Genomic DNA, 27,280 nt, shown 5'->3' on the forward strand with positions numbered 1-27,280 from the left:
AGATGAACTATGTCTAAACTATCTCTGACAGATCTTTTACCTAACTTATCCCTAGAAATTTTCAGTGATGGAGATTCTACAGCTCTCTCAGCCTGTGTCTGCAAGGTAACTTCTTCTAGTGCTAATCATCAGAAAAGTATTTCCTTATCTCCACCTATACTACCACTGCTACAATTTACTGTAGCTCATTATTGCCCATCCTATTTACTGTAGGTGACAGAGTTACTGCCCTTGCCACGTCAGTTTTTAACTTGCTTTAAGACTTCTAGATTTGCTTAAAGAACTTCCACTCTTCCATCACAGGCCTTATATCCCTATTCTACATCTAAACTCAGCTTCACATTTTCCTCTGAGCCAAAGTTTTCTTGAAGAATGCAAACAAAAACAGCACGGTCTTATCATGGCAGAGCAGAACAGGAGTACTTGAAACATCTTCTACAGGAAATTTCAGTTTATCACCTACGTGTTTTCTAGATGATACTTCATAACCCCAGATCTTTTTCTGCAGACCTGCTACCCTATTTTATTTGTTCAATTAATTATTCCAACTAGTTTGATATTTGGCATGCCTTGATTGGATTTGAGATCACTGACACAAAACTTCATCTTAATTCTATCATCTAACGTGTGCAACTTTTCCTCTTGCTTCTTTTCAGATTTTAAATTGGGTATCTTTATTGAAGTCCTATTGCTTAGGATACTTATCAGGACAGATTAGTACTAGATTATTCCCTGATGTGATTCTGGGATAAAGCCTGATATTTCGTTCGGGTTCAAACGTGACTCAATGACTGATTATTTAGAAGGTAAGTATTTAACAACAAATAAAACAACAACAACAAAACTACTCTGAGCTCCTCCTTTGACATGACAGTAGACTTTACTGGTGCAGAATGCCTCCTCTTTTATTTTAGAGCCACGAGCCAGCAACATGCCCCTGTGGCCCAGAAATCCAACTAGGAAGAGCACTGCCAGCTGATTGAGGTAGGTTATCCTCCTACACTACTCATGAGGCCACGTCTGCAGTGCTGAATCCAGTGCCAGGCTCCTCAGTACAAGAGATACATGGAACTACAGAATAGAGACCAGGGGAGTGTTACAGAGATGATGAGGGTCTTGAGTATCTCTGGTGTGAGGAAAAGCTGAGGGATCTGGGCCACTTCATTTTAACTTTGACCTACTGCAGCTTTTTCAATTCAAGGAATCCAAAGCAGTAGAGTTTGTAGTCAAGGAAGATGATAATCAAAGTTAGAAGACAAATGATCCTATGTGAATGATGAAAGACACACAAACATATTTTCACAGTCCCCACTGATTTTTCTCTAATATTTCACTATTCCAAATATGTTCACTGCCCTTTGCCACACTGCATTGTGGTCTAATAATAATGCAATATGACTGATATAAATAATAAAATATCAATGATTCAATAATGATTATAAACAATAATTAAAAATCAATGGTTAAATGAATTAGTCATTGGTAAGAATGATGAACTTTTATTAGTGTATGGGGCTGCTGAATCTCGGCCTGAACCTCTGATTGATCACCTGAGGCGAGCAGTGAGTCAGCCAGGGGAGCACAGGTGAAGGCAAATCACCTGTGCTGCAGGAAGGGGTGGAGCCTGGCTGCACCTCTCCTAGAGCCATTTAAGAGCTAACTGCCAGTTGGGAAGGAGCTCTCTGGAATCCGCTCCATCAGGAGTTCATCTTGTGAGCCCAGGACAGGGTGAGTGACTTTCTCTCATTACTCCAATATAAATTATATTAGCCAAGCTCCTGGAGATAGATATATATATATATATATATATATATATTACACACAGACATATATATATACACTACCTGTGTATCCGTTGATTATACAATTAGGATGGCACACAAGGAAAATATAAGAGTTAAGCATAGCTTATAAAATCAAAAGCATAAAAGGTAAAGTCTGTTTTTTATACTATACACACGAATTAATTTCCTGAAAGTGTATCAGCTACTTTTTTTACGTAACACAGCAAGAATACATGTTATCAAACTAAAATCAGTGATATCTGAATGCATAACACAGAAATTTGGGGTTTTGGCTTTTGCTTTTCTAAACAACTCTAAAGGCACACTTCTGTAAATACTTCGCTAATTTTATAAATCTCAGTTTTTATATTAGGGCCTACTATAATTAAAATCGAATGCAAGGAAGCTTTCTCTACTACTGCTTCTGGGAGTTGGCTCTATACATGGTAATTTAGAGAATCTAGATATTTTATAAATCAAGTGACTGGGCTAAACAAAGGAACTGCTAGTCCATATCTTATATTTGACTTGACTTGAAATGTCTCTAAGAAAAATACAATGGATGTGTTTGCCACAGGCTAACACAAATCTTTGCTGCTGATAGACATAAGGTATAGTAAGTTATTTGTTCAGGTAAGAGTTTATGATTTTCTCTGGAATTAAGGGTGTTGTGTAAGACACGTAATTAGAGTAATTCTCACAGGTTTTTGTTTTTTTTTTTCCTATTTTCCTTAGGTGAAGCTGTAGGATGTAAGAAGTAAAAGTCACATAATAAACTAATGTGATGTAGCATTCTAAGCTATGTAGGTCAAGGATGGCCTGTCGTCTTAGCCCTAAAAACTGTGAATGGTTATCTTCATATTCCTGATAGCCACCTGACACACATTCATGAAAGCTGATGGGGCATGGTGCTCAGGGAGTAGTTCGTAGACAGACAGTAATAGTTTTTCTCAGTCCCCACAGTCAACTGTCAGTAGGGCTGAACTGAGTATTCAGCTGAGTCTTAGGCTGTCCTAGTAATGTCTGCCTTAATTGCCTATGCCAACTTGCTTCCTCCCACTGAGGAGTCACTATACTGAGCTGCTTCTGTGCCACAGTAGCTTTGCTGACATTCATGGCATGTAGTGCTGACATGGGAACTGCAGCTGAAATACCTGTGAGCAATATATGGCTACAAGATTTTTCACAGCAAGTGTAGATGAAAAAAATATTCCTTACAACTACGGTGCTCTCAGAATGTGAATGCACAACAGAAATACATGGGATTACAACTTACCACATTTTTAGTTTAGGCTCTAAAGGCATTTCATCAGGAAGGAAAAAACTGTGCCATTTTATGGATTGAAGCAGTTCTGGAGACATTTTTTGAGAAACATCATAATAATGTCCAAACTTTATAGATGTTGTTGGGCTGGTCTGTGAAAACAGCAACAGTGATTACAATAATCTATTAGATGATTATCTGTCATAAGAAAAGTCACAAAACAGACGCTCTCCAACAGACACATTACCTACCTACTTCTGCGTTTAGTGATTACCAGTATTAAAAATAAGGAAAATACCTACTAGAAGATAATCCTAATCTTACTGGTGACTGAGAATGGAAGTGCAGAGATCAAGGAATACTGGTAAGCAATTTTCAAATGTGCTTGCCACAGTACCACTGAGCAAGAGTTCTGTCACTTCTGAAATCACAATCTCCAATTAATAGAAAAATAAACCTGAGAAGCTTTAAAAAAAAAAAAAAAGAAAGCAGCTCTGATTCTTACACAGAATGAAATGCTTTTTTGTTTGTACCTCAAACAATGGAATATTGAGGAGTGACTGCTCCAATGATTTTCAATGATTTTTCAGTAGGTTATGTATCAACTTTCAACACTCTACTAAAAAGATATTTTTTTTTTAAACAGGCCAATATATACATCTCATCAGCTATCTGAAAACTGAGAAGGCTTGTGTTTGTATGTAAGGAAAGCTTTTTAGAACAACTACTCCTCCAATTTCAACATTTGCTTTTCTTGCTAAAAACAGGAATGACAAAAAGTATGCTGAATTATTACACTGGGATTGCAACAATTTTTTTTTTTGCACGTTGGACAGCAGATTATTTAGTTTTAGCTCTGAATATTACATGAAGCATTTGATTTTCATTAAAGTTGGTGTTGTTAATAAAATAAGCACTACAGCAGAAAAGACTGTAGTCATGCCAGATATATCCATGTATTTATAGCTAGCTTTCTGAAAACAAGCATGCTATGTACTTCCACAATTTTATTTTATACTTTATTTTTCCACATAGAGAAGGGCTCCTCTGAAAGTAATGCCTCCTATTTTATGATGTTGACCCAAGACATCACAGCAGATGGTGGTAGGGCTGTAGAGGGGCCCCTGAGAAAATGGCTTCTGCCATGGAAGCGTGGATGAAGCAGAAGTGTGTCATTGTATGCCAGCACGTGGAAAAAATCGTGCCCACTGACATTCACTGATGCTTGCCGAATGTTTATGGAGACCAAGGAGTGGATGTGAGCACAGTGAAGAGGTGGGTGGTGCACTTCAGAAGTGCCTACAGTAGGTCGCTCCCACTGGTGTAGTGAGTGTGGCACGTAGACTCTTGTTCGTTACTGGTGAATATGGCTAACGGTGGTGAAAAAGAATGTTTTGTAGCTCAGAATTTCCTCTATCAAATAGTGCTCTTGTGTGCTTTGTAATGATTGTAGTTTTCATGGAAATAAATAGGAGGCATTACTTTCGGAGTGACCTATGAATATTAAACTGTTACAATTAGTATAACTTGTTTTAGAGTAAATATTTTGAAATAATTTAATTACTGAATGTTAGGCCTGGTCAGTTATCAGAGAATATAACTAATAAGAATATTGCAGTATCTTTCCTACAAAAACAGAATAACCAAACGAAACCCCAACTTTTCATTATTTTAACGCAGACTACTAATTTAGCATTAAAAAAGAAACAAAATTGCCAATACACAGTTATAAAAGTTGTATCACTTTTACTAAAAGAACAGGTTTTCTAAACCAGCGTTCATTTACCAGCAACTGAATTTTAAAGGAAGAAACATAGCACAACACAGAGGTCCAGCAAACTGAACTCTCAAAATTTTTTATGTAAAAGTACCTTTTTTTAAAATGAGGATCCTGAAAACAATTTAAACAGGGGCTGTTCTTTGGCCTATAATCTATTCTTTATCCGGATTACAGATCAGAGTGTTTTTACTGCAATCTCTGCCAGAGCTCATCTTTTTATTGTGTACTTCCAAGCCCCCTTAATGTTTTAGAAAGGCCTTGACTAACTGAACTTTGATCTGATGTCTTCATTGAGAAAAGCTCCAGGTTGCCCATTTCAGATGCAAATCCTTACTGAGGCCCAATAGAGTTTAGTAAAGACAGCAAAAAAGAAGAAACAAGAAGTTTCCAGGATCCTCTTTGAGAATCCTGAGGCACATTGGTGTCCTTAATCCACCCTGCTGCATGGATTAAGGTAGGTGATAACCTCTCTTGATTCAAAAGAATAAGCACAGTGCCTACAAACTGGGTGGAGACTAGGATTTGGCTATAATAAAACACCATGCAATAAAAGCTCGGGCTATGCCAGAAGCCTATGAATAGGCCTCAATGTACTGCATTCCCAGGCTTAGTGGGGAAGCTTGCAGAAAGCCTACCTGAATCAAGTAAGCATGAATAATCTGCCTTAGCAGAATGACCATGGAGAGCGTGAAGCAGAAACTTTCCATTCCTCTTAAGTTTGATGTGATAAATTTATTAGTGGATTGTAGGCTCAGGTCTGTTCTTTCCTGGACTCCTGTTTTGCACAAGGAGAAATGCACTAAATTGTCAGTGAGCAGAGTGTGCTTTTATGCTACCGTCTGCTGTTAATGTTTCTAATTGCAATACTAATGTGCTAGAAATCTCAGATTTAGGATGAATCAAGGCAGAAAATTGATTTCATGCTGTGACAGTTTATATATTGCCCCAAGAACATAAGCAGTTCATTCAGAAAAAAAAAAAAAAAGAGAAAACACAGTCTTGCATTGCAAAACAGGCTATCCATATACTCAAAAGTTTAAATTAACCTCTGGAGCAGATGAAAGCTAACAGAGTGGCAAAGGCACATGAAGCAAAACCAGATCTGTTACTCTGACAGATTTCTGATATACCATCTATCTGTTTCTGATGTCCAGGGTATATGCACGTATGTAATGAGCAGTTGTGACAATTATGAAGAGGTCTGATGTAATTATCATGCATAAATATCACAAAAGCCAGTCACCTAGCCTGTTTGTAAGAGGTCCAGCAAAAGGAAAGTTAATATCTAAGCTATTAACAATTACCTCTTAATTACTTCCAAATAAAAACTAAATTAGGCGTCGAGAATACCACCAAGACAACTTCTACTCAGCATTCTTACTACATGTACAGCCAGATCCCGGACAGAAAAGTTTTCTGCTAACATGTTCAGAGTTCCAGTTAGAAGTACAACTACTTTCTCTTTCACACTTGAAAATTTTTGATAGTAGCTTTTAAAAATGTACTAATTTCTTAGCTCAATCCATTTGGAAAATATGCCTTCAAATTTTATGCCTTTTTTTTTTCTGTTGAAACAAAATTTAAAGAATTAATTACAGCTAAAGCTGTTAATTAAACGATATTACAGTGTACAGTAAACCATCCAGAGTGCTGTATGGCAACATCAAAAATTCTCCTCCATGGAGTATTTCTACCAGTCTACTAGAATATTCTGAAGTGTTTTTAACACAGAAGGGTTAAGAACTAGACTTATTCATTTTTTTAAAATGAAATCTATGCATTAAAATTTTGCACATCAACTATTCAGAGTGATCATATTCCAATTTAAAAAAGCTTCAGCAATAACAAAGGAAACACCCTGCCAAAAATTGATCATTCTATTTTGCATAAGCAAATTTTAATAATTGAGGACAAATACTTTAGGTATTGCATTAGAAAATACTCTAGTACTGGATTGAGTAACAAAGGGTGAGTGCACACCTAGCCAAATTATTTGTTTTTCTGTTTTGTTAAAACATCAGAACACTGTTTGTTCACCACGTGCAATTCTTTCCATATCAATGTACTAGGAGTTCTGTTAGATTTCAGATCAGACGGTTTATTTTGGGGATGGTTCAAAGAGGCACAGCAAGCTCCACAATAATAAAATTGATGAGATTATATGATTACCCTGGAGGCTGTTTGATTTGGCATGTCACCATATATAAGTCTTTTCTGACACAACTATATAGCCATGTCTGTGCAATTTCACAGAAAACCAAACATGCCAAGCCTTATAAGATCATTTTGTCACATTCCAATTATGTTTTTAAGAATATGACTGAACTTACTAGGCAGTTATGACTAAAACTAGAATTTATAAAACATGTGGGCTAGAACATATAGGCAAAACAAGTTTTCTGTTCCGGATAGTCAAAAATGCTGTAATTTTATTAAAAGTTGATTGTGCCATTAAATTAAATAAGATGCCAAGAATGCCAATAAATTAAATAAGCCACAGGAAATACATCATTCACAAAACACTAACAGCTGTAAACTCTGAATGACTGACCACTGTGCTTGTTTCTTGTATTCTCCCTGCACAGCGGTTAGTTTCTAGTGACGGTGAAGTTGATATAATTTCAAGTGCTTACTTTAGTTGTTATGCACATGGCTAAGCAAGTCAACAGCTTGCTTCAACACAATGCTTTCATTAAAGAGATCTAGTAAGCGCTGTCGATCAAACCTTCATTAGCCATTTGTGAACTGCTACATCTAGGAGAAGTTTCTAAGTGACCGAATCATTCCAACTTTTTTTAATAATGCTCATAGAAAAATCCCAAAGCAATTCATTTGTCTTCAACATTTTTACTGTCTATATTAAATTTTATATTTCCTGTAAACTCTCACATTCCTTTCTTTCTGTGTCTCTAGTAATCAAAACATATATTGTTCTAGGATGATTTACTTTCAGGAGGTAATCCTGTAGCACTGTCCTGTGCTGGAAAGCACTTGCTCTGCAAGAGGAACAGTTATGAAATACCAAAGACTTACCTCCACTTTTGGTGCATTTTGGTAGCGCCAGGCTATTTGCATAGAGTCCTGACAATCTTCAGACTTGGCAGCTGTCGCTTCTACTCGTTCAGTTATGAAGTTATCATCAAGCAAAGGGGCTGGAAGTTCCTACAGGTGAAAAATGAAGGAATGTCAACTACCTGGTTTTAAACTAATGGTTTTAAACTAAGACAGGGCAGGTTTAGGTTGGATGTTAGGAGTAAGTTTTGCACCCAGAAGGTGGTGAGGCATTGGAACAGGTTGCCTGAGGAGGCTGTGGATGCCCCATCCCTGCAGGCATCCAAGGCCAGGCTGGATGTGGCTCTGGGCAGCCTGGGCTGCTGGTTGGCGACCTGCACACAGCAGGGGATTGGAACTGGATGAGCATTGTGCTCCTTTGCAACCCAGGCCGTTCTATGATATCTGCCTAAACATCACACCAGTTCAGATTTTTACCCAAAGAATGTATGTTGGTCATTAACGTGCTTCTCTTCATGTAGTGGACAGTTCCAAAGTCCATAAAAAAAACTGTTTAAAATAATTGTTCTGAAAGCTCAGATCATATTAAGCGTAATGAATCCGTGAAATTATTACACACACACACAAAGATTGCACATTTATAAGAGAATGCAGAATGGAAATACAATATTGTATATTGTACCATACACAAACAGTACACCTTGAGCGGCATCCAGAATTCCTGTTTGCCCATTTTTCTTCAAAAGCTGGTCTCTTAAACCATTCTGGAGAATAGGTAAGCTCCTTGTATCGCGAATTTGAATTTAAGCCTATTTGATAATAAGTTCACATTTTCCTTGCCAGCTTTTCTAAAACATTTAAAAGCATTCAGCAGATTACTATAGCATATAGACACAGGCTGAAGATTACTGTAACAGAATGGTTTGAATCCTCTCTTCTGCTATCCATCACACATATCTACTAATGACAAATACCTCATGAACACAAACAAAGGAGCAAAAGGAAGGAATAGGCATTTAATTCTTAAGTTTCAAATACAAACGTTTCTTGTTTGAGAAAACACGCACTGCAGATAGGTGGGCATAGACTTGGATTAGAACTTATCACAAACTTTCTGATAGTGCAGACTGTTTTGTACTGCTGAAAAAGCAGGTGGATGACAAACATAGCGCTTATGCCGTGTGCTTCTACGTCTATGAGATGTGTGAAATACAGCAATTTTCTGACCCATCTTTATCACTCATCTGTGTGGCAAAGCAACTCTTTATCTGCTTTGAACAGATCAAAACTGCGCTTAATCTTAGCTTTGCTTAAGTGAAGTCTTGAGAGAGAGCAGTGAGATGTGGATATAAAAGAAACACACCGGCAAATTGTTAGAAGAATAATTTTGATTGAAATATGGGTTATATACGAAACACAGAACATAGGCACAGTTGATTAAAAAAAAATCTATACAGCGTTCTGTATGGGCAAACATGGTATCAACACAGAGAAATAAGACAGATTAAATAAGAAAGATTAACTGAATCCATGTCAGGTTTTGCATTATACTAATTTGGAATTAAATAGCACAGGAGAGATGTAGTCCAATAAGTAACCTTACAAACAACATGCATTATTTTGTTTCTTCAATGTAAATTATCATAATACCTACAATTAGTGACAAAATTAAGAACAAAGGCTTCTAATTTTGGAACAGTTGTTTCCCTCTCTCTCAGTGGTTGGCCAGTGCACCCTCTGAGATTAAAGGTAACGAAAACTAAGAAAACTTCTATGTGATTGCTTCAGTAAAGTTATAGGAAAGAACTGTATCTACATATTTCAGCAGTGAATAATTTTAATGTATTTACTTTGCTTTAGCAAATGAATTGCAAAAGCGTTGGGGAGGCTCAGATTTCCCTGTTCAAAAGTAAATTTCCATATTTTTAATTAAGGAAACAATGTAATAATTTACATTATTTGCCTTCTCAACTGAAAGAATTTCTTTCTAAAGAATGAATCATAACCATATGTTAAAAAACAAAATAAAACAAAAAACAACTTGCTGATTAATTAGCCTGTATTTCCAAGGATGTTGTTTAACTCTTGCTATCAGCAGAATTGTGTTTATGAAAGAACAAAATGAGCTAAGTGATAAAATAAGTACCAATGGAAAATGTTAAATGTCCAACTAAAACTGAAATGCAAAATTCAGGTTATTTCAAATCTATTCCCCGAACTGTAAGTTTGCATTATATTTATTTGGACAGTTTTGTGCTATGTTATATGGTATACATATAGCCCTAAGCAAAATTTACAGGTATCTTTTCCTTCCATTCACCAACATCAGCTGTCTCCCACTACTCTTTGCAACTTTTTATAGCAGTGGCTAACCTCTGTTTCTCTGGAAAGAATGTCAGACACATTTTGGAAGATATCATCAAATCCTGTCTAAGCACTTCATCCCGCTCTGAAATTCCCATTGTTTCAGCTCTCACTGCTGATGCAATCAGTCACCACCTCACCCTGCTGTACTATGACTGGATAGCTATTGTGCCATCTGCAAAGCTGAAAGCCACGAAATGCCATGGTTTACCACTCACCTTACTGCAACTTAAAGAGAAAAACATTCCCAATCTTTTCTTAAAGGTATTGAATAATTTCTTCCTCCAGAATCACCAACTGCATTGCTGTTTTTTTGACAAAAAATTTGACAAAGAGAAGTTTGAGACAGGGACACTCAGCTATATACGTCTGCTGTCATCACAGACAGTGCTTTCATAGGTTTCACACAGAGTATTTTATGCTAGAACAAAGCAGAGGTCAAGAGAATAAGAGATGAGTTTCCCCAAGCATTACTGGGAATCTGCAAGCTCCTCCAATGCCCGTGTGACACCAGAAAAGTTCCTGCCTTGCACTCAAACACAGAACCGTTCCTTCTCGCATGGCACGATGCTGAATGGAAGACGTTACAAATTGGAAGCCAGGACTCAGCAGCAAGGCAGTTAGCACATGGGGTCAGCTCAGTTCCATCTGGTGCTGCCTTCTCCCTTGCCACCCTACAGAAGGGACTGAGAGCACATGAAGAACTCTACACCAAAGGAATGCTTATTTTCCCCAGCTGTTTTTCCAAAATGCTTTCACTCAATAACTACTTTGCCTTGTTGAACAATGTATCCTGGATGTACCATGTTCTTTTGTCTCTATGCAAGAAACAAGTTCATGTAATGCACTGGGACTCAAAACATCACTGGTGTTACATGGTCTCACAGCCACATTTTTTTATCCCAACATTTTAAAGAAGAATATTCCTGGATCATTCTTGCATGAGGTGGTTATGAACTTTATTGCCTCTTAGTAAGCTTCTTAAATATTCTAGCTGCAACCTGGAAAAAGCAGTCTGCCTTTGGTATTTTGAAGACCAATCGCTTCAGCTCTACTGCATGCATTAAGTTGGTTAAATACTTTCTGAGACATCGTACTTAAGTGTGAACAGGAAACATATATCAATCCCACTGATTACCTAAGTATACTGATAATGTATGTTTTAGGTAAAGGTCCACAAGCAGAACTAGTAAAAATTGTTTCCTCCAGATTTGCATTTTAATATCATCTCTGTTACCCCAGCTTCTCTTAAACCTTTTTCCCCACTATTTATGCTAACCTGAATGAAAGAGAGGCAAGATACTGTTTGAATGCCTATGCTGATGGGAAGCCAACACGCATGCATTCATTAGCCTGGCAGAAGATTAAATAGAATGCATAAATGTCTGCTAATGTAGTTATTCCTTGGGATGTACGGATTCACGTTTCCCAGTACATAATTAAAAAAATAAAATAAAAAATTCCACTAGATTCTTGTAGAGCCACGTTTGGAGAGGGAGAAAGTTTAAAATCAGTTAGTAGGCCTGGGACTGAGGAGAATTGGCAAAGAACACAAATAAACCTACTCTATGGACAATATTGAAAACACTGGCATTAACATGATGCAAACACTTAGTCGTCTTCTTATCTTTATTATAACTAGAAATGGAATAAAAAGCCTTCCCTTATTCATGCACCATTCAAATTAAATGCTGTTCTTTGTTTCAAGGAAGTAACTCTTTGCAAAACTGTATGTAAGCGACAGCATACATAAGCAAGAGAAACTTAGGTACGTTCTCAAAGATAAAGGCTGTGTGGCTGGGCATGTACTGCTCAACTCTTCAGTGTTAGGAAAAGTTTCCTTATGGTCCAAGAAGCACAAAGCATTCAGCATTTCTCAGGTTTTTTATTTTCATTCTTTTCAAAAAAAGGAAAAATATAAAGAGTTATGGAAAGAATGGAGCAGATCATCAGCCAAACCAGCCCCCAAATACTTCTGTCTCAGTTGTACAGAAATAGAACTGAAGGCAGTACAGCTGGACACGCATGGAGAGCAGCGAAGGACATGGTTTCAATGAGTGACATTTGAAGATACCTGAACCTGGGCTTTCCCTCAAAATATCTGAGTATGAAAGTGTATGGGGCTGCTGAATCACGGCCTGAACCTCTGATTGATCACCTGAGGCGAGCAATGAGTCAGCCAGGGGAGCACAGGTGAAGGCAAATCACCTGTGCTGCAGGAAGGGGTGGAGCCTGGCTGCACCTCTCCTAGAGCCATTTAAGAGCTGACTGCCAGTAGGGAAGGATCTCTATGGAATCCGCTCTGTTGGAGTTCATCTTGCAAGCCTAGGACAGGGTGAGTGACTTTCTCTCATTATTTTAATAGAAATTATATTAGCTAAGCTACTGGATATATATATATGTATGTATGTATATATATGTATCATCTGTATATCCATTGATTATACAGGAAGATTGCCTGGATTTGCCCAGAGAGGCTGTGGATGCCACGTCCATCCCTGGAGGTGGTCAAGGCCAGGTTGGATGGGGCCCTGGGCTGCTATGAAATTGGAGGTTGGTGGCCCTGCCTGAGGCAGGGGGCTGGAGCTTCATGATCCTTGAGGTCCCTTCCAACCTGGGCCATTCTGTGATTGTAAATCGGGGCTTTAGCATATCTCCTTTTCTCCCAGATTACTTAGAAATTACGAACACAAACATTAGTTGCCAGTAGTCTTATTATATCATCATTTGTTTGAGGACTAGACATCTCTACTGTAAATAAAAAGCGCTGAAAATTCTGCTGAGGTTATCAGAAGGATAACCCCATTTTGATAATTTCTGAATCCAAAAACGATTCAGAACAGTTTGCCTATTTAGGATTAAATCAATCTATATTCTTAAAATGAAAATCAGAATTTTGGAATACGAGATTAAAACATCTAAAAGTTACTTCTAGAATCTGGAACTAAAAGTGCTCACTATAAAAACAGAAGACAAAGAAAATGAGAGTTAATTTGTCAGCCTATATTATCTCTGTTAAACCTATTTCTGCTTAAAAATATCTCAGCTCCCACATCATATAGCTTTGAAAAGCTTTGGGACTGACAATTTTGTGGCATAAGTGTGTCAACTCCTGAGAACTGTTACATTCTCCCAGGCTAAAAAAGACAAGTCTTTCGTAAGGTATATATAAAAAAAAAACAAACAAATAAACAAAAAAACAAAGCATGTAGCAGTGCATTAGTTAAAATACATTAAAAATGTATATACAACATCACTTGAGGTCAAATAAAATATACATTTGCTGTGCAGTATGAAAACACAGAAGGGAGACAAGTGCTAAAGTTATTAAGCATGGTGTGGCTGGGGCATCCATCCATGTCTAGAGAGAGATGCATTAGAAAGGAAAAGAAAAAAGAAAAAAGGAAAAAAAAGAGAAAAGGAAGTTTTGGAAGTTTTTTTTTTCCAAATTAATTCCTTCCTTTTAAGACAAGGCAACAAACTGTTTACCTAAAGTGTTCAGACAAAATGACAATGCAACTACAATATTTTTCCCCACAAAGCAAGCTGATGACGGTTTTATTGCAAACAAGAAGTAATTTATTTTGTTAATAAATCTTTTATCTGCGTAATGAAATGATGTACAACCTGCATCTGCTAGCAATCTAGGTCCTTCTGTGTTCACTGCCACATTACTTTGCTTGCCTTGTGTTGCAGATGCATAAGAAAAATCAGATTCTAACAGTTTGACCTCTCTCACTTCTTATGTTCTCTAGGGGATAATAAAATCCAAGATACAATCCCACAGCAGTTAATGAAGCTTAACCTCACACCCTCTTAATTACCAATGCATTACACCAACTATAGGCATCATACTCCTCTCTAAGCTATTTTACATTGCTAAAGAAGTACTACTGTGCTATTATTTAGCAACATAATCCAAGCTGTATGTGAAATCCCACTTATATAAAATCCTTTGATCCTTATGGGTTTTGATAACTATATAATTAATAGTACTTAAGAATTTTAAACATTATCTATTTCTGCAGCAATAAATATGTTGTTCACATGGTTTTATGCAGCTATCTCACAGTGTAATATTGTCACAGGTCTGGCTAAAGAAACATGGGAAATAAAAAAAACTGCGATTCGCTGTTGATCTCTAATTGCAATGATATTTAAAGAGTTTAAACTCACGTGAATTTGAGGCTTTTTCATTATGTTAATTTTTAGTATTTAAAGGACACCAGATGGTAAGTAAGGAAGGGTAAATATTTTCTTTTCAATAACGTATTATATAAATGTCAGTTTAAAGGGCCCTACTCCCAAAAGGGAGGAGGATTCTATTTTGATTGTAAACACTTGTGAAGACAAGGTCTATTGTTAAAGAACACAAATGACTGGATACAGAATTTTTTTTCTTTCAGAGCCCCTTGTACCACCATGTATTTCCATCTCCAGGTAAGGTCGTTAGTTGCACGGAAATTTTTCTTTGACATTGAAAAGTACCAGCCTCGAAAAATGAGACTTGTGTGAAGAGAAAAAGGGAGGTAGAATTCCACTGTTTTATGGAATAATAATAATAAAAAAAAAGCAGTTAACAGAAAGTACTCTAAGAGTTTTGTTTTGTTTTAAATTGAGTGAATATATTCATTGCTTCACATACACAGAAGTTCACCCTATAGCCATGCCATTCTGTAGTAACTCTTTGCTATTACTTCCTCCCACTATGGCTCCATTTCACAACCAGGAATGGATGAGAATATTAGATAATGTTTTCTTACTTATTTCATCATTTTCTGAATCAGTTCATGATTTCTTTTTAAAACAAAAATGCAACAAGAAGGGAATGATGGACCAAGAAAACCAATGTGAAGATACTAAATCAAATAAAAGTACCCTTACCCAAACTTCTGCAAACTCTGCTGCAGTGTATAATGCCCTGGCCTGAACAGATTTCATATCTAACAAAAGCAAACATTATTCATAAGCAACTTCAGGGATAGTGAACTATTGCTCGCAGTGCGCAGCTGAGAATATTCATTCTACACATCTACCAAAATGTCTTGTAGAATAGTTATTTTCCAACACTGAAGCCTGGAACTTTGCTTATTTTAAAACAACTATGCTTGCGCCTACAATACATTTTAGTAGGCCAAGAAAGATCTTTGTTTAAAAGTAAGCTTATCATTTCAGTAGTAAGGTGAAAGAAAATAACCGAATAAGCAGCCAAGGATTGGCAGACAGGAAACACGAAATTTAAGCCTGGTTCTGGAAAACCTTTTTATTGAATTGGTCCAAACATTTGACATGTAAAATGTGTCAAGTTCAAAGTAGTTTTGTAACACTGAAAATTAATGTAATTAATATAATTAAAATATTTGAGCTTAAGCTTTTTTTTGGGGGGGGTGTGTGTACTTTTTTTTTTTTTAAAGAAACCTGGAAATAACAAGAATATATCTTGCTAAGTTCTTTCTGCATTCTGCTTTTCAGTAGGAAAAGAGTAAGTGTGCATCTTCTATTCCTCAGGTCAAGTCAGTTTAACCAGGTTGCTGGAGACTGAATTTTTGCAGGCTTTTTCCAAGAGCACACATAAGCAAACTGTTGTATTTGAAGTATACTTTCACTTTTTTTGTTTTAGAATAAGTTTGGGATGGGTTTTTTGTTTTTAAGTAAAACTTTCTGCCAAGTCTCTTGATCTTGCTTTTCTTTTTTTTGTTAAATAAACCATTATACTCTTCCACATGCACCTCACAACTTCCTTACCAAGTGATGTTGCATTTTTGTCCTTTCACTGTGGTTCTCTTATGGTACTTAAAAGTACAATGACACCAGACATACAAGGTGAAGACTGAGTTGGTGACAGAGCTCAAGGGGAGATGTAGGACTTAATTGGAGATGGAATTCTGGGGAATGCATTTCATTTTAAGAAGGCTATCCTGCCTAATCTAGATAGGAAAAGCATCCTCTTTCTAAGTAGCACTCTCCTGGGCTACTCCGAAGTAAGTTTTCCTGGACTATTAGTCTTGGACGAAGTGTTCTTTAGCCTCTATTCTTGCATGTGAGCCTCCAAAAAGACAATCCTGAAAGTACAGAAGTAGATCTATGGGGATGTTCAAAAGAAGACACAGTCCCCATGTTAGCTTTTTCTTTCAAAAACCTAAGATTTCCTGTGCAATAAACACAGCCATATTAAATTTTGCATTCCACTCTCAAACACATGCGCTACATAAAACTTCAAAACAATTGGCGTTAATTTTAAAGTTTTGAATTATAACAAAAATTATAAGCACTGAACACACTGAAACAAAGAAAACACTCAAGAAAAAAGAATCTTTTTTTCTTTACCAGTCTCTGTTTTTCAGCTTGAGTAAATAGTTTCTCATAATTTGCGGTCTAAACTTAATCAAATTTGGTACTGAAAGTGGAACTCCAAAATATAAGAAGGCTGAAGGAAACATTATTGAATTAATTTTGCATTTACCAATGCAATTGGTTTTGTTTTACGATCGATCAAAGAAGCGTACCACACGATTTCTTATGTTACAGTCTATTTGACTCCCACTTCTTATGCTCTTGTAGTTAAAAGTTATCCTTTGTTGAAGAATATAAATTGAACAGAAATGCTCTTAGATGTTTAAAATACTTTCTAAAAACAGCATGTATATAGTTCTGTAGGTTTTACCAGAGGTGTATAATTTTTCAGCATTACATCTTAATGCCAATTTCCTGAAGGAGCTTTGACTACAAAAGGCATGAATATGTTTTCAAAGGATGATGGATAAATTGGTGGGTGGTAATATAATATATCTTAGGCAGCTGATCAGGGCTTTTTATCCACTGCTTGTCTTTTAGTTATACACAATTTCAAGATAATTATGGTCTATAAGAATGTCTTTTCCCCTTCCTACTACCAGCAATATTTGTCTTGGTTATAGGTTCAAGAAACTTCCAATCACATCATAAAATGAGAATAGGGCAATTATGGCATCTCAGCAAAGAACTATAAATAGAGTGACCACACAATAAAGACATAAGGCACATAAAGGATTGTCTTTATGTCAAATAGCTAGAATACTGTAGAATATACTGAATCCATACTTCAATTTTATAAAATAAAAAACAAGCACAAGTAGGTTGACGTATTTCAAAATCATTGTTGCCTTTCCAGCATATAGTCCATTCAGACATTGAAAATAAATTAATTGCTAACCTCATTAAATAAAATGCAATCTTATTCTCAGTGGTCAGATACGTTATATCAAAAGTCTGACTTCATTTTTCTGCCAATAGAGGACTTGGAGCACCTGAAGGTCCTCTCTTTTAAAGGTCAAGTAAAGCAGTTTGCTTCTATGATTTGGACACCTAACTGTTGCCAATGCCAGTCTCAGACCAACTTTGCCAGGTGACTTCTTTTAAGATAATACATCCTCGCTTTTCAAGAAGTACCTCAGCTTGCCAACTGTGAAAGCACATAATTTTCTAGTTTGATGCCTAGCATATTACAGGGTTACTTCACTGAAACAATTTCAAGACAGCAAGCAAATCAGAGAAATCAACTCTATTGCATGTTGTCTGTTAAGTAAATGAAGTATTGAACAGTTGAGGTAAAAGCAGAAAAGCATAGGCAAGAAAACTGCTGGATATGTAAAAACATAAATGGAGAAGGAAAACAAGACAAAGTTGTTTTCTTCAACTTTCCTGCAGTAACATTGTCCACCTCTTCAGAATTAGTAACACCACCACAGAGGAATGTAGTTACCATTACCTAGTGGCTATACCTACAACTAAGAAGGAAAGCATTCCAAAATCAGACAGCGGAGCTCAGTGACCGACATCAGACTGACTGACCAGAACTTCAAGTTGGTACAAAGATGGAAGTATATAACAGTGCCTGTTAGCAAGCAACAGCAGAATGAACAGGAATTCTGAAAATTATGACAAGCTATAAACAATTTATTTAAAGGTGAATAAAGAATGATGAAAAAACAAATGCAATGACCATTGTTGGTCAATCAGTCAGTGATTTTATTAACACTTATTTAAGCACAAACATTAATAAAAATATGATATTTATTATGCAACTCATAGTTCACAAAACAATTCTAACCTATTTGTTTAGATTTGTATGGGGCTGCTGAATCACGGCCTGAACCTCTGATTGATCACCTGAGGCGAGCAATGAGTCAGCCAGGGGAGCACAGGTGAAGGCAAATCACCTGTGCTGCAGGAAGGGGTGGAGCCTGGCTGCACCTCTCCTAGAGCCATTTAAGAGCTGACTGCCAGTGGGGATGGATCTCTCTGGGATCTGCTCCATCAAGAGTTCATCTTGTGAGCCCAGGATGGGGTGAGTGACTTTCTCTCATTACTCCAATAGAAATCATATTAGCCAAGCTCCTGGATATATATATGTATATATGTATGTATATATACATACATACATACACGCACACGCACATACCATCTGTATATCCATTGATTATTCAAGATTTTACTATAAAATAAAAGAATACATGAGAAAAAATTAATTTCTAAATCAAATTTTTTGAGGATGAAGATTGTTGGAAAAAAAAAAAGTTAAGATTTTTGTAACTACAAGCATATTGTTTCATTAGGAATATACATTTTCATGAATACTGGAGATAATATTGAACAAATGAGGCACAGTCTACGATCGCCAGGTAGTGAAAATGAAAAGCAATCATCTTGACCAGAAATAGTCTCTGAATACTCTTAAAGAAAATACGAGGCTACACTTGATGCAGAAGTAATCAGCAAATTATACATTACTTGTGTTATCAGAAAAAAAGAAGCATTAGAAAGATATAAAATATTTAATGAAATTTTCTAAGATTATCCCCTTGCTTCTGTATTTTTATAGTGTCGATGAGGACTGTTTCCCTGTAGTGGAAAGTATCAGTGTTTGATTAGAAGCTCATTGAATTCTGAAAGGAAACTTTCTATACAACCTGATTCAAAGACGACCATATCGCCTGGCATAAAAAAGCCAGTCAGAATGAAAAGGCTGAATAAAAGAGGTTTTACTTTAAGATGTTAAATGCTATTCTTCTTTTTAATAAGAAACTGAAAAAAATATCTGTGCTAGTTGTATGCTGCTTCTCTTCCTCCCCAGTATATTAGAAGTTGCTCCACTACTTTGTGTTCTTAGATTGTTGGAAGCAGTTGGATTTATTCAAGCTATTCAATTTAGCCAGCTCATCTGCCTGGGTTTTTTCCAAAATCAAAATGAAGGATAAGTAGACTTCTAGATTGAACCTCAGGAGGATCTCATTCCATTTTTTTTTTTTTTTTCCAGAAGTAGGCTAGCAAAGTTAAATTTCATTCCCAAAGCTGGCTAGTGTAAATACTTCTGCACTTCCCAACATATTCTTGTGGATCACCAACATTAATTCACTTGTTACTATATAAACTTTATTTAAATTCATCAGGAAATTAGAACTTTACTAGCTAAAAGCTATGAGTCTTTACCTTTAAGATGTTGGCTGGAGGGTCCTGAGCAGAAGCAACAAACAAGTCATGTCCACAGACAACTCCCTCTGCGAGAAAATATTTCAACAGCAGACTGGAGTAAACGCCATATTTATCTTCCTCTGTGGAAACAAGAATATTTGTAAACAAAAAATTCCAACCAAACAAACCAGAAGCAAAATAAAAACACCTGCCTGTATTTTCATGATATTACAAAAAGCCTTTGTAATGTAGATTTGAGATAATAAGTACAGTATGAATAGAAAGTTTTAAAACTAACATTTGATAATGGCGTATTCCTAATCCTTCAGGAGAAATAGATCTTACTCACATGGCTGACTCTATGAAATGGATGACATACAGCAAGAGTGCTATTTTCATAACAAGTTCTCCCACTGTTTCAACCAAGCTGTCTGAAATCATGGTTCAGTTGGAAGGGCTTATGTTCATCTCTTAAAACCATGGTAGCACTTACATTCTTGATGTTTAAAGTGTTAATAAACCTGTTTAGAAGATTAATTTTTTATACACGCTAAAGCTTAAGGTTACTTCTATTTCACAAAATGCAATACTGAAAAAGCAGACAAAACCCAGCAGATCTGTATAATGCGAGTCTTCAAAAGAAAATTTTCAACTAACTATTCACAGGCAATGTCATTTTTAAAAGCTATCCACAGCAGAACCATGAACACATTCAAAAGACATATGAGCTTATTGTTTATGAGGTGAGACAATAGCTGTGAACACATTGTGAATACTACCCTGATGAAATCAACATACAAAATCCCACTGATTTGAGGAAGGCAAACATTTCCTTCTGTACCTCTTTGTTGCAAGTTAACTATCAGAAATGATCAGTACTAGAATGTCTTAATGAGCTTACTACAATTAAAATTGTATCATCACTCAAAACTATGGGAGAAATGAATGAGTAAATAACTTCTGAAATTTGAACTCTCTTGATTTTTCTCTATTCTTAGGAAATATAAACAGTGGTAATATTAACAGCCTGCACAAAATATTCCTGAGTGTATTATAGCCTAATTGCCCAGTAAAATTAAAATGCCAATTAGATGGATAGACTTTTCTTTATGCAGAACCAACAGTACTCTTATTCCATTCTTTGCGTGACATGGAAACAATTTCCTCCCTATTACAAATCATATATGAAAATATTAAAAGAAAAAGAATTAGAATCAAAACCAAAGGCTGAAGATGAGAAAGCTGTCACTCAGATTCAACTTGTTAAAAATAAACAAGCAAGTAAATGACATTTAATATGTACTGGAATGGTATGATCTGGAATTCAGCAGTCAAAAAAAAAAAAAAAACCCAACCAAACAACAACAACAAAAAAAAAAACAACAAATGAAGTGAGATGGGGAAAAAGGAAGAAAGAGCATAGAAGCACAAAAGCAATAGGAAAACTTAAGAAGCAAATCACTGAAAAATAGTGTTTCACTGCTGAACTTTAAATCATATTTAATGGAGAATAAGCCAATATTACATTTAATTCAAGCATATTACGGTTTGGATGTGAATGTGCAACTATACAATGAATCTTTCTGGTTCCCTTTTTTAATATTAATTATTCCTTAGACTAAGTAAAAACATACTTAGTGCTGTACCAAACATAAGACAAGAAGTCCATAAACTTGGGTAAATCTAAGAAATCACATTGCTGATGATGTAACTTGACTAACAGGGAATAAGGCTGGAGTAGTGAAGAATCATTTTTTCTTAAAATTTCATTTGAAATGCTGAAAAGTTGAACCCTAAGAATGATGTGACAGGGAACAGGATATAAACCTTTTCACTGACTTATCCTTTTAATTTATTCTGTTGAGCGATAGATTTATTTGTAATGTAACAGGACTAAATAAGGTTTTACACTGGCACACCCTTCCAAATCACGTTTTGCAAATCAATGAGGAATTTTCAATTTATCAAATGAAAAACATTTCCATTTGGTGTGAGAGAACATCACTTGAGCATTAGCTTTTCCTTTTGTCGTCCTACTGTGTTTTTCATTACAGTAAACTTAAGAGGAAAAGCAGGAAAATAAACTATTGGGGAGTGATCTAAATATAAAAAACACCTTATGGTCTGCTACAGTACTCAAAGGATTAAATGTGTCTCAGAAAGCCTTTACAAACAGTGTATCTTGAATTGTTAAAGTCAATGCATCTGTAAGAATCCCTCAGTTCTTCAATTTGTCACATAGAGGATGGCTTTTTATTGATTCATTTCTAGGTCACTAAACTTTTGTGGTATTCAAAAGATCTAAAGTGCACCCATATGGGGCTTTTCTGATAGCATCCATTGTGCCCTGGCTTCAATAGTTATGTTACTATTCAAAACCATAGGGGTACAGCTTTCTTTTTATAAATAAACAAACAAATCAGTTAGCACAGGTATTTCAGAAGCTCGCTGCTTATTTTGCTGATAATTTTGGTGAAATATTTACAAGTGTTTTTCTTTGCTGATAACTTTCGGACTTACTATTTGATGGCTAGGATACATTCTCAACAGTTACATATAGTCTTCCAAAACTACACTAAAAGGACCATCTCCATTCTATACATGTAGGAACCAACACTTAAGTGTGTTTCAGTCAGCCGAGAAACTTAAGAAAAGCCCCAATCTTTATTCTTAGCCTCCTTACTAAAGAGCTGTCCCACCAGCAGCCTTCATTGTGAAGTTCACTTTCTAGCTAATAAGGAGCATAGACAAATGAGACTCGTGCAGCTGCAGTCTCTTTTCTGGGCCCAGTCACCACAAGTCACACAACAGTCCATAGCCTTCTCTGATTCTTTTTGAACAAAGAGTATTCTGCAGCTAAGTAGCAGGTGAGTAACTAGTGAAGCGTGAAACTATACAAGGGAAAGAGATTATTTACCTACAAGTTATGCGTATTGTCTACAGGACAAAACCTCTTCTGATCTCGCAGATAAGAACACAAAATAGTTTATTGTGACCATTATGTAGTGGCCTTTCTCCACAACAACTTGCTTTCATGGCCAAAACAGACGTCAAGAAAAAGCAGTACTGTCAGTACCAGCAGTGTGAGTTCCAGCATATAGCCATGTTGAAAATAAAGAAGAAAAAACAATTCCTATTTATGGATCTTCTCACCCCTACGCTGTACAGGTTATAGCTTTAGAGACATTCTCAACATCTTTGTGCATGGACTGCCTTGTACTACTCAGAGGCATCAGTGGGTTGTGTAATTAGATAAAAAATTTTAAGGCATGGAGCTTGCCAGAGCACAGAAAACAAAGAGAGAAGGTATGAGAGAGAAAATGGAACTAAAATCTCACGTAATGATGGAAATTTTATGTCTATATATGAGGCGTTACTAACAAAAAAGTCTCCAGCCCTAAGCAATCCTCCTGCATCGGAAGTATTCCTGTTCCAAGGATGGGATTGAGGAGAAGCACCAAAACTTGGAAAGGAACAAAAGAGCCAGGAACAAAATTGACCGTAAGACAACACAGACGTATAAATTCCGCTTTTAACAACTACTAAATGTCTGCATATTGAATGGCATGAAGGTCTTTGAAAAACTCCAGAGATCATTTGTACCTTAATTACTTAAGACGATGTGAGCTAAAAGAGGAAAAAAAATAAGGCTGCAGCATCGTAATGTACAGATAGCTTTTTTTTTTTTTTTTTAATCTGCTGCACAAAGGCAGACAGGTTGCCCTGGAGCTGCCAGAAGCCTGTCATAGCCTATCAGTATTAATCATTTTTCTCCAGATAGCTGTACGGTACGGTACTGTGACCTAAGGTGCGTCTTTGTGAAGTGATGAAACATTTCTCCAAATTGCTGCAGGTTACAAGATGCGATTATTTTAATCACCCAAAATTCCATTTAAAAGATACTTTACTGATGTCCACATTTACGAAGCTTGAGGGGATATGCTCTGTGTCACTTGCATTTAATTAGCACATGCCAAAAGTGAGTTGTCAAACATCCAAGTCATGATATTTGGCATTTGGCCATACTTCAGAAAGGTAAATTCTGATAACTTGTATTTTGTATAATTATATTTAAAAAATCACTGTTTTGTACCTCTCTGGAGATTATCTTTTTCAATTTTTAAAAGATGATAAGTTCAGTTACACTGACAAGTGAGGAGGGCTCTTACCAGTGAGGCTGAATAGCACCTCTAACAAAAATAAGAGTAGCTAATTAAAGTAGCTGAAACTGCTTCAAGGCCTAGACTGAACAGGTACAGACCTGCTTTTAACTAAACAACGTTAACTTTTTATAACTGACTTCAGCTACCAACAAAAACCCTCCCACTGATAATCTTTAAAACATTTAGCCATCGATGACCTTGTCAAGGCTACAGCATCTTAAAGGTATGTAGGAAGGGGTCTTGCAGAGTACCCAGGGCAGACCGCAGTCCTTCACTATACAGATAGTTTGTTGTACAAACAAGGCTTATGTTTATAAAAAGAAAATAACTTTGTTCAGAGTATGTTACCTCCTAAGGGTAACATACAAGAGGTCTCAGTACCTCAGGCAGTGGGAGGAAAGCAGTGTGCTTCCTGAGCAGCGGTACTATTTCTTTTGGTATGAAAGGGGAGGCTTCTGGAAAGCAAATCCGGAGCACTTAAAGGCAAGACAGCAAACAAGTGGTTGCACAGTCATATGAAACAACTTGCTGCTGTTCAAATTTCAATTCCCTCAGGAGTTGGAATGGCTGTTTTACCACTTTTTATAAACCCATGTACAGTAACACCTCTTGAAATTGAAGTATTAGTTAAAAAAACCCACAACAACTCACTATATCGCTATATAAAACAAATAAACAGGAAGTTTCTGGTTCCTCCACAATCTTGAATAAGACAACCATGTACTCTCTAATTTTCTTATAAATAAAAGACTGTCAAAAGAACATACTGTAGAATTAAGTCCAAGTGGAAATCATGATGCTCGTTATTATGATTTAAATTTAAGAAAATTGAGCACTTAATTCAAACAATATTTTAGTCTTATCAAGTAACCTGTGCCATTACTATGTCTCCAGAATACAACAGATAAAATAAATATTTTAATATCCTGAATCTACTATTATTTGGTTAAATTAACCAAGATAATGTGTCAAATAACGAAGATGAGCATTTAATTTGCAAAGGAAGCTAAGCTAAAAGTAATGCAATTTTTTCTCGCCTTAGAGAATGTTGAAGGGAAGGAGAAGAATTTAACCTTTTAATAACACTCTGAGTGCAATGCATAAGGATCTTCCTAGGAGGTTTATCACTGACAGCTTCAATCCTGTATAATATTAAGCTTGCCTAGACTAATCTCATGACAGATTTTTTTTTTGTATATTGACAGGATATTCTAACAATGCAGTTACAATTCTACCTGCACCATCTTAAAAAATTAGTCTATAAGTTTTTAGACTAATGAGTCATGAATAAATATAGTTCTCCCTTCAAGGCTTTTGGTATATAATTATATGTTTCAAAATAATATATGGAAAGTTTTATTTGGGAAAAAAAAATAGTTTTCAAAGCTTAAAGAGAAGTTCTCCTTCGTGTTTCTTTAAGTTTACTAGCAGATCACAAATACACAGCAATGCACTCAGAGGGAAAAAAATCCAGGTAAGAATCCTATCATTTTCAAATCACCGTGTCTCATCATCTTTTTCATTAGAACAAAAAACCTTATTCTCTTTGCATTCATTTCATTTGGAGCCATTTAGACGAGATCAAATGGATACCTAGCCCGTGCTCAAGAGTAGCCAAAGGCAGATATAGAAGAAGAGGTAATAACTGAACAAGCAAATGTCATGCTTCAACCAGGCGCTTATTCAGCCTCCCACTGTGGTTCAAGGACTTCCTAAGCTGAATTTGGTATCCATGCACTTAGTCAGCTTTCTCTTCTACGCAGTTGCTTAACTTCCCACTGAGACCATGATTTTTTTAATGTTCACAACACACAATGGTGAGGTATTTCACCTTTTAATTGCATATTGTGTGAAGAACCATCACCTTATTTTGTTTGATGTTATAGCCAATAGGTCCATTTGATACCACTCAGTTCTTCTAGCAGCAGGAACAGTAAATATTCTAATGGGAAAAGAAAACAAAATGTTCCATAATTTATGATTTCAGAAGTATATGACGGGTTCTCACTTCTTCCTCCTCCTTTTATTGATAGCAAGACTGCAGTTCTTCTCAAACCGTGTAAGAAAAGTGAGATATACACTGACAGCAGTAAGACATAAGACTTCAGTCACTGCTCCTGAGTTCAGAGAAATGTGGATAACATTTCATGAGAAAAATAAACTCAACTGGTATTCTCTGTGCCAAGAAAGGCCGAATACTCTCTCTTCTGCCAGGCTGGATGGGGCTGTGTGCAACCTGCTCTAGTGGGCAGTGTCCCTCCCTATAGCAGGGGGGTTGGAACTAGATGATCTTAAAGGTCCCTTCCAACCCAAACTATTCTATGATGCTAGCTCTGACTTTGCAATCCTTCTCTCCCCTTTGTGCTGGCTCAGGTACTCATCTCATACATTAGCCAACTCAGATCACTAAGCCAAGAAAAGAGTCTCTGCTTTTCTGCAGCTGCGTTGGTTTTTTTCCACCTTAGAGAGCTGAATCAGCTCAGCAAGCACTGAAAAGCAGTAGTTCTAACCCAGGGAACAACGAGATGCCATGGCCAAGAATAAGGAGAGGAATTTGGACAACTTCTTTTGGCAACAGTGAACTGCTTACCAATTCAGTGTTCTCAAAAAATTTAAATGGCTGCCACTAAACAGATGGTGGCCTACAAGAAATTAGGTAATGAAAAAATGATTTTTTTCTGGCAGGCAACTGTTCAAATTACTTAGATCTGTACCACAGTATACAGAAATTTATAGGGTTTTATTTAAAGATTGAGATTTTCTAAGATACGCTACAATAGTAACCTGTCTTTAAACAGCCTCCAATGATAGATAAAATGTGGAACTAAGAATTAAAATTAATGTAACAGGCCATAATTAGAGAAATTACCTTGATCACTAGCAAAATGAAAATGCTGTTCAGCTTCTAGTGGAGGGTCACATAAGCCTTACACAGTTAACTTCTCATGAAAAGCAAATTAAATATAAATCTCCACATATGATGAAGAGCATAATTTCTATGTAGGTTATGTGCTTCTAGAAGCAAGACCCAGTCAACCATTATTTTTCCCCCTCGACCTTTAACCAAATCTTCTATGTTTGCCGTCAAGTTGTAGAGCAGAAGTCCAACGTTGCAAAAAAATGATGTTTCAGAATAAATGGCATCAGGTCACTAACTTTACATAGTTCTGGCTGTTACGCTTTAGTTGAGGAACCTCTGAAGTGTTTCTTGGCTCTACGTTCCTATATGTACCCTGAGGGTATGAAGACAGGATATATGCGTACAACTGTCCTTTTATCCTTTGATACACCTTGACCTAAACAGAAAGGAAATCTGGGCAACTCAGCTACAATGGAGACGTGCAACAGTTTTGACGTAGTCTGCAAAGGGAAATTTCTTGAAACCCATTTAATCATCTCAGTTTGTCTTATTCAGTTTCTGACAGAAAGCAGGCTCCCACTAGCTTTCTCTTAGCCAATTCTG

General features: G+C 36.4%; 1 protein-coding gene across 1 annotated transcript in view; it reads right to left on the bottom strand.

Annotated features, from left to right (window-relative positions):
* Positions 1 to 27,280, bottom strand: part of ELP4 (elongator acetyltransferase complex subunit 4) — a 127,197-nt gene that overhangs the window by 94,859 nt on the left and 5,058 nt on the right. The window contains exons 3-5 of the mRNA XM_085223818.1: positions 19,673 to 19,794; positions 7,862 to 7,990; positions 3,061 to 3,200 (exon numbers count right to left, since the gene is read on the bottom strand). Of these exons, the coding sequence (XP_085079944.1) occupies positions 3,061 to 3,200; positions 7,862 to 7,990; positions 19,673 to 19,794 (391 nt within the window). The remainder of the gene's footprint in view (positions 1 to 3,060; positions 3,201 to 7,861; positions 7,991 to 19,672; positions 19,795 to 27,280) is intronic.

Source organism: Meleagris gallopavo, chromosome 5 (genome assembly GCF_905368555.1).
Source record: "Meleagris gallopavo chromosome 5, MGAL_WU_HG_1.1, whole genome shotgun sequence".
Lineage (NCBI taxonomy): Eukaryota > Metazoa > Chordata > Aves > Galliformes > Phasianidae > Meleagris > Meleagris gallopavo.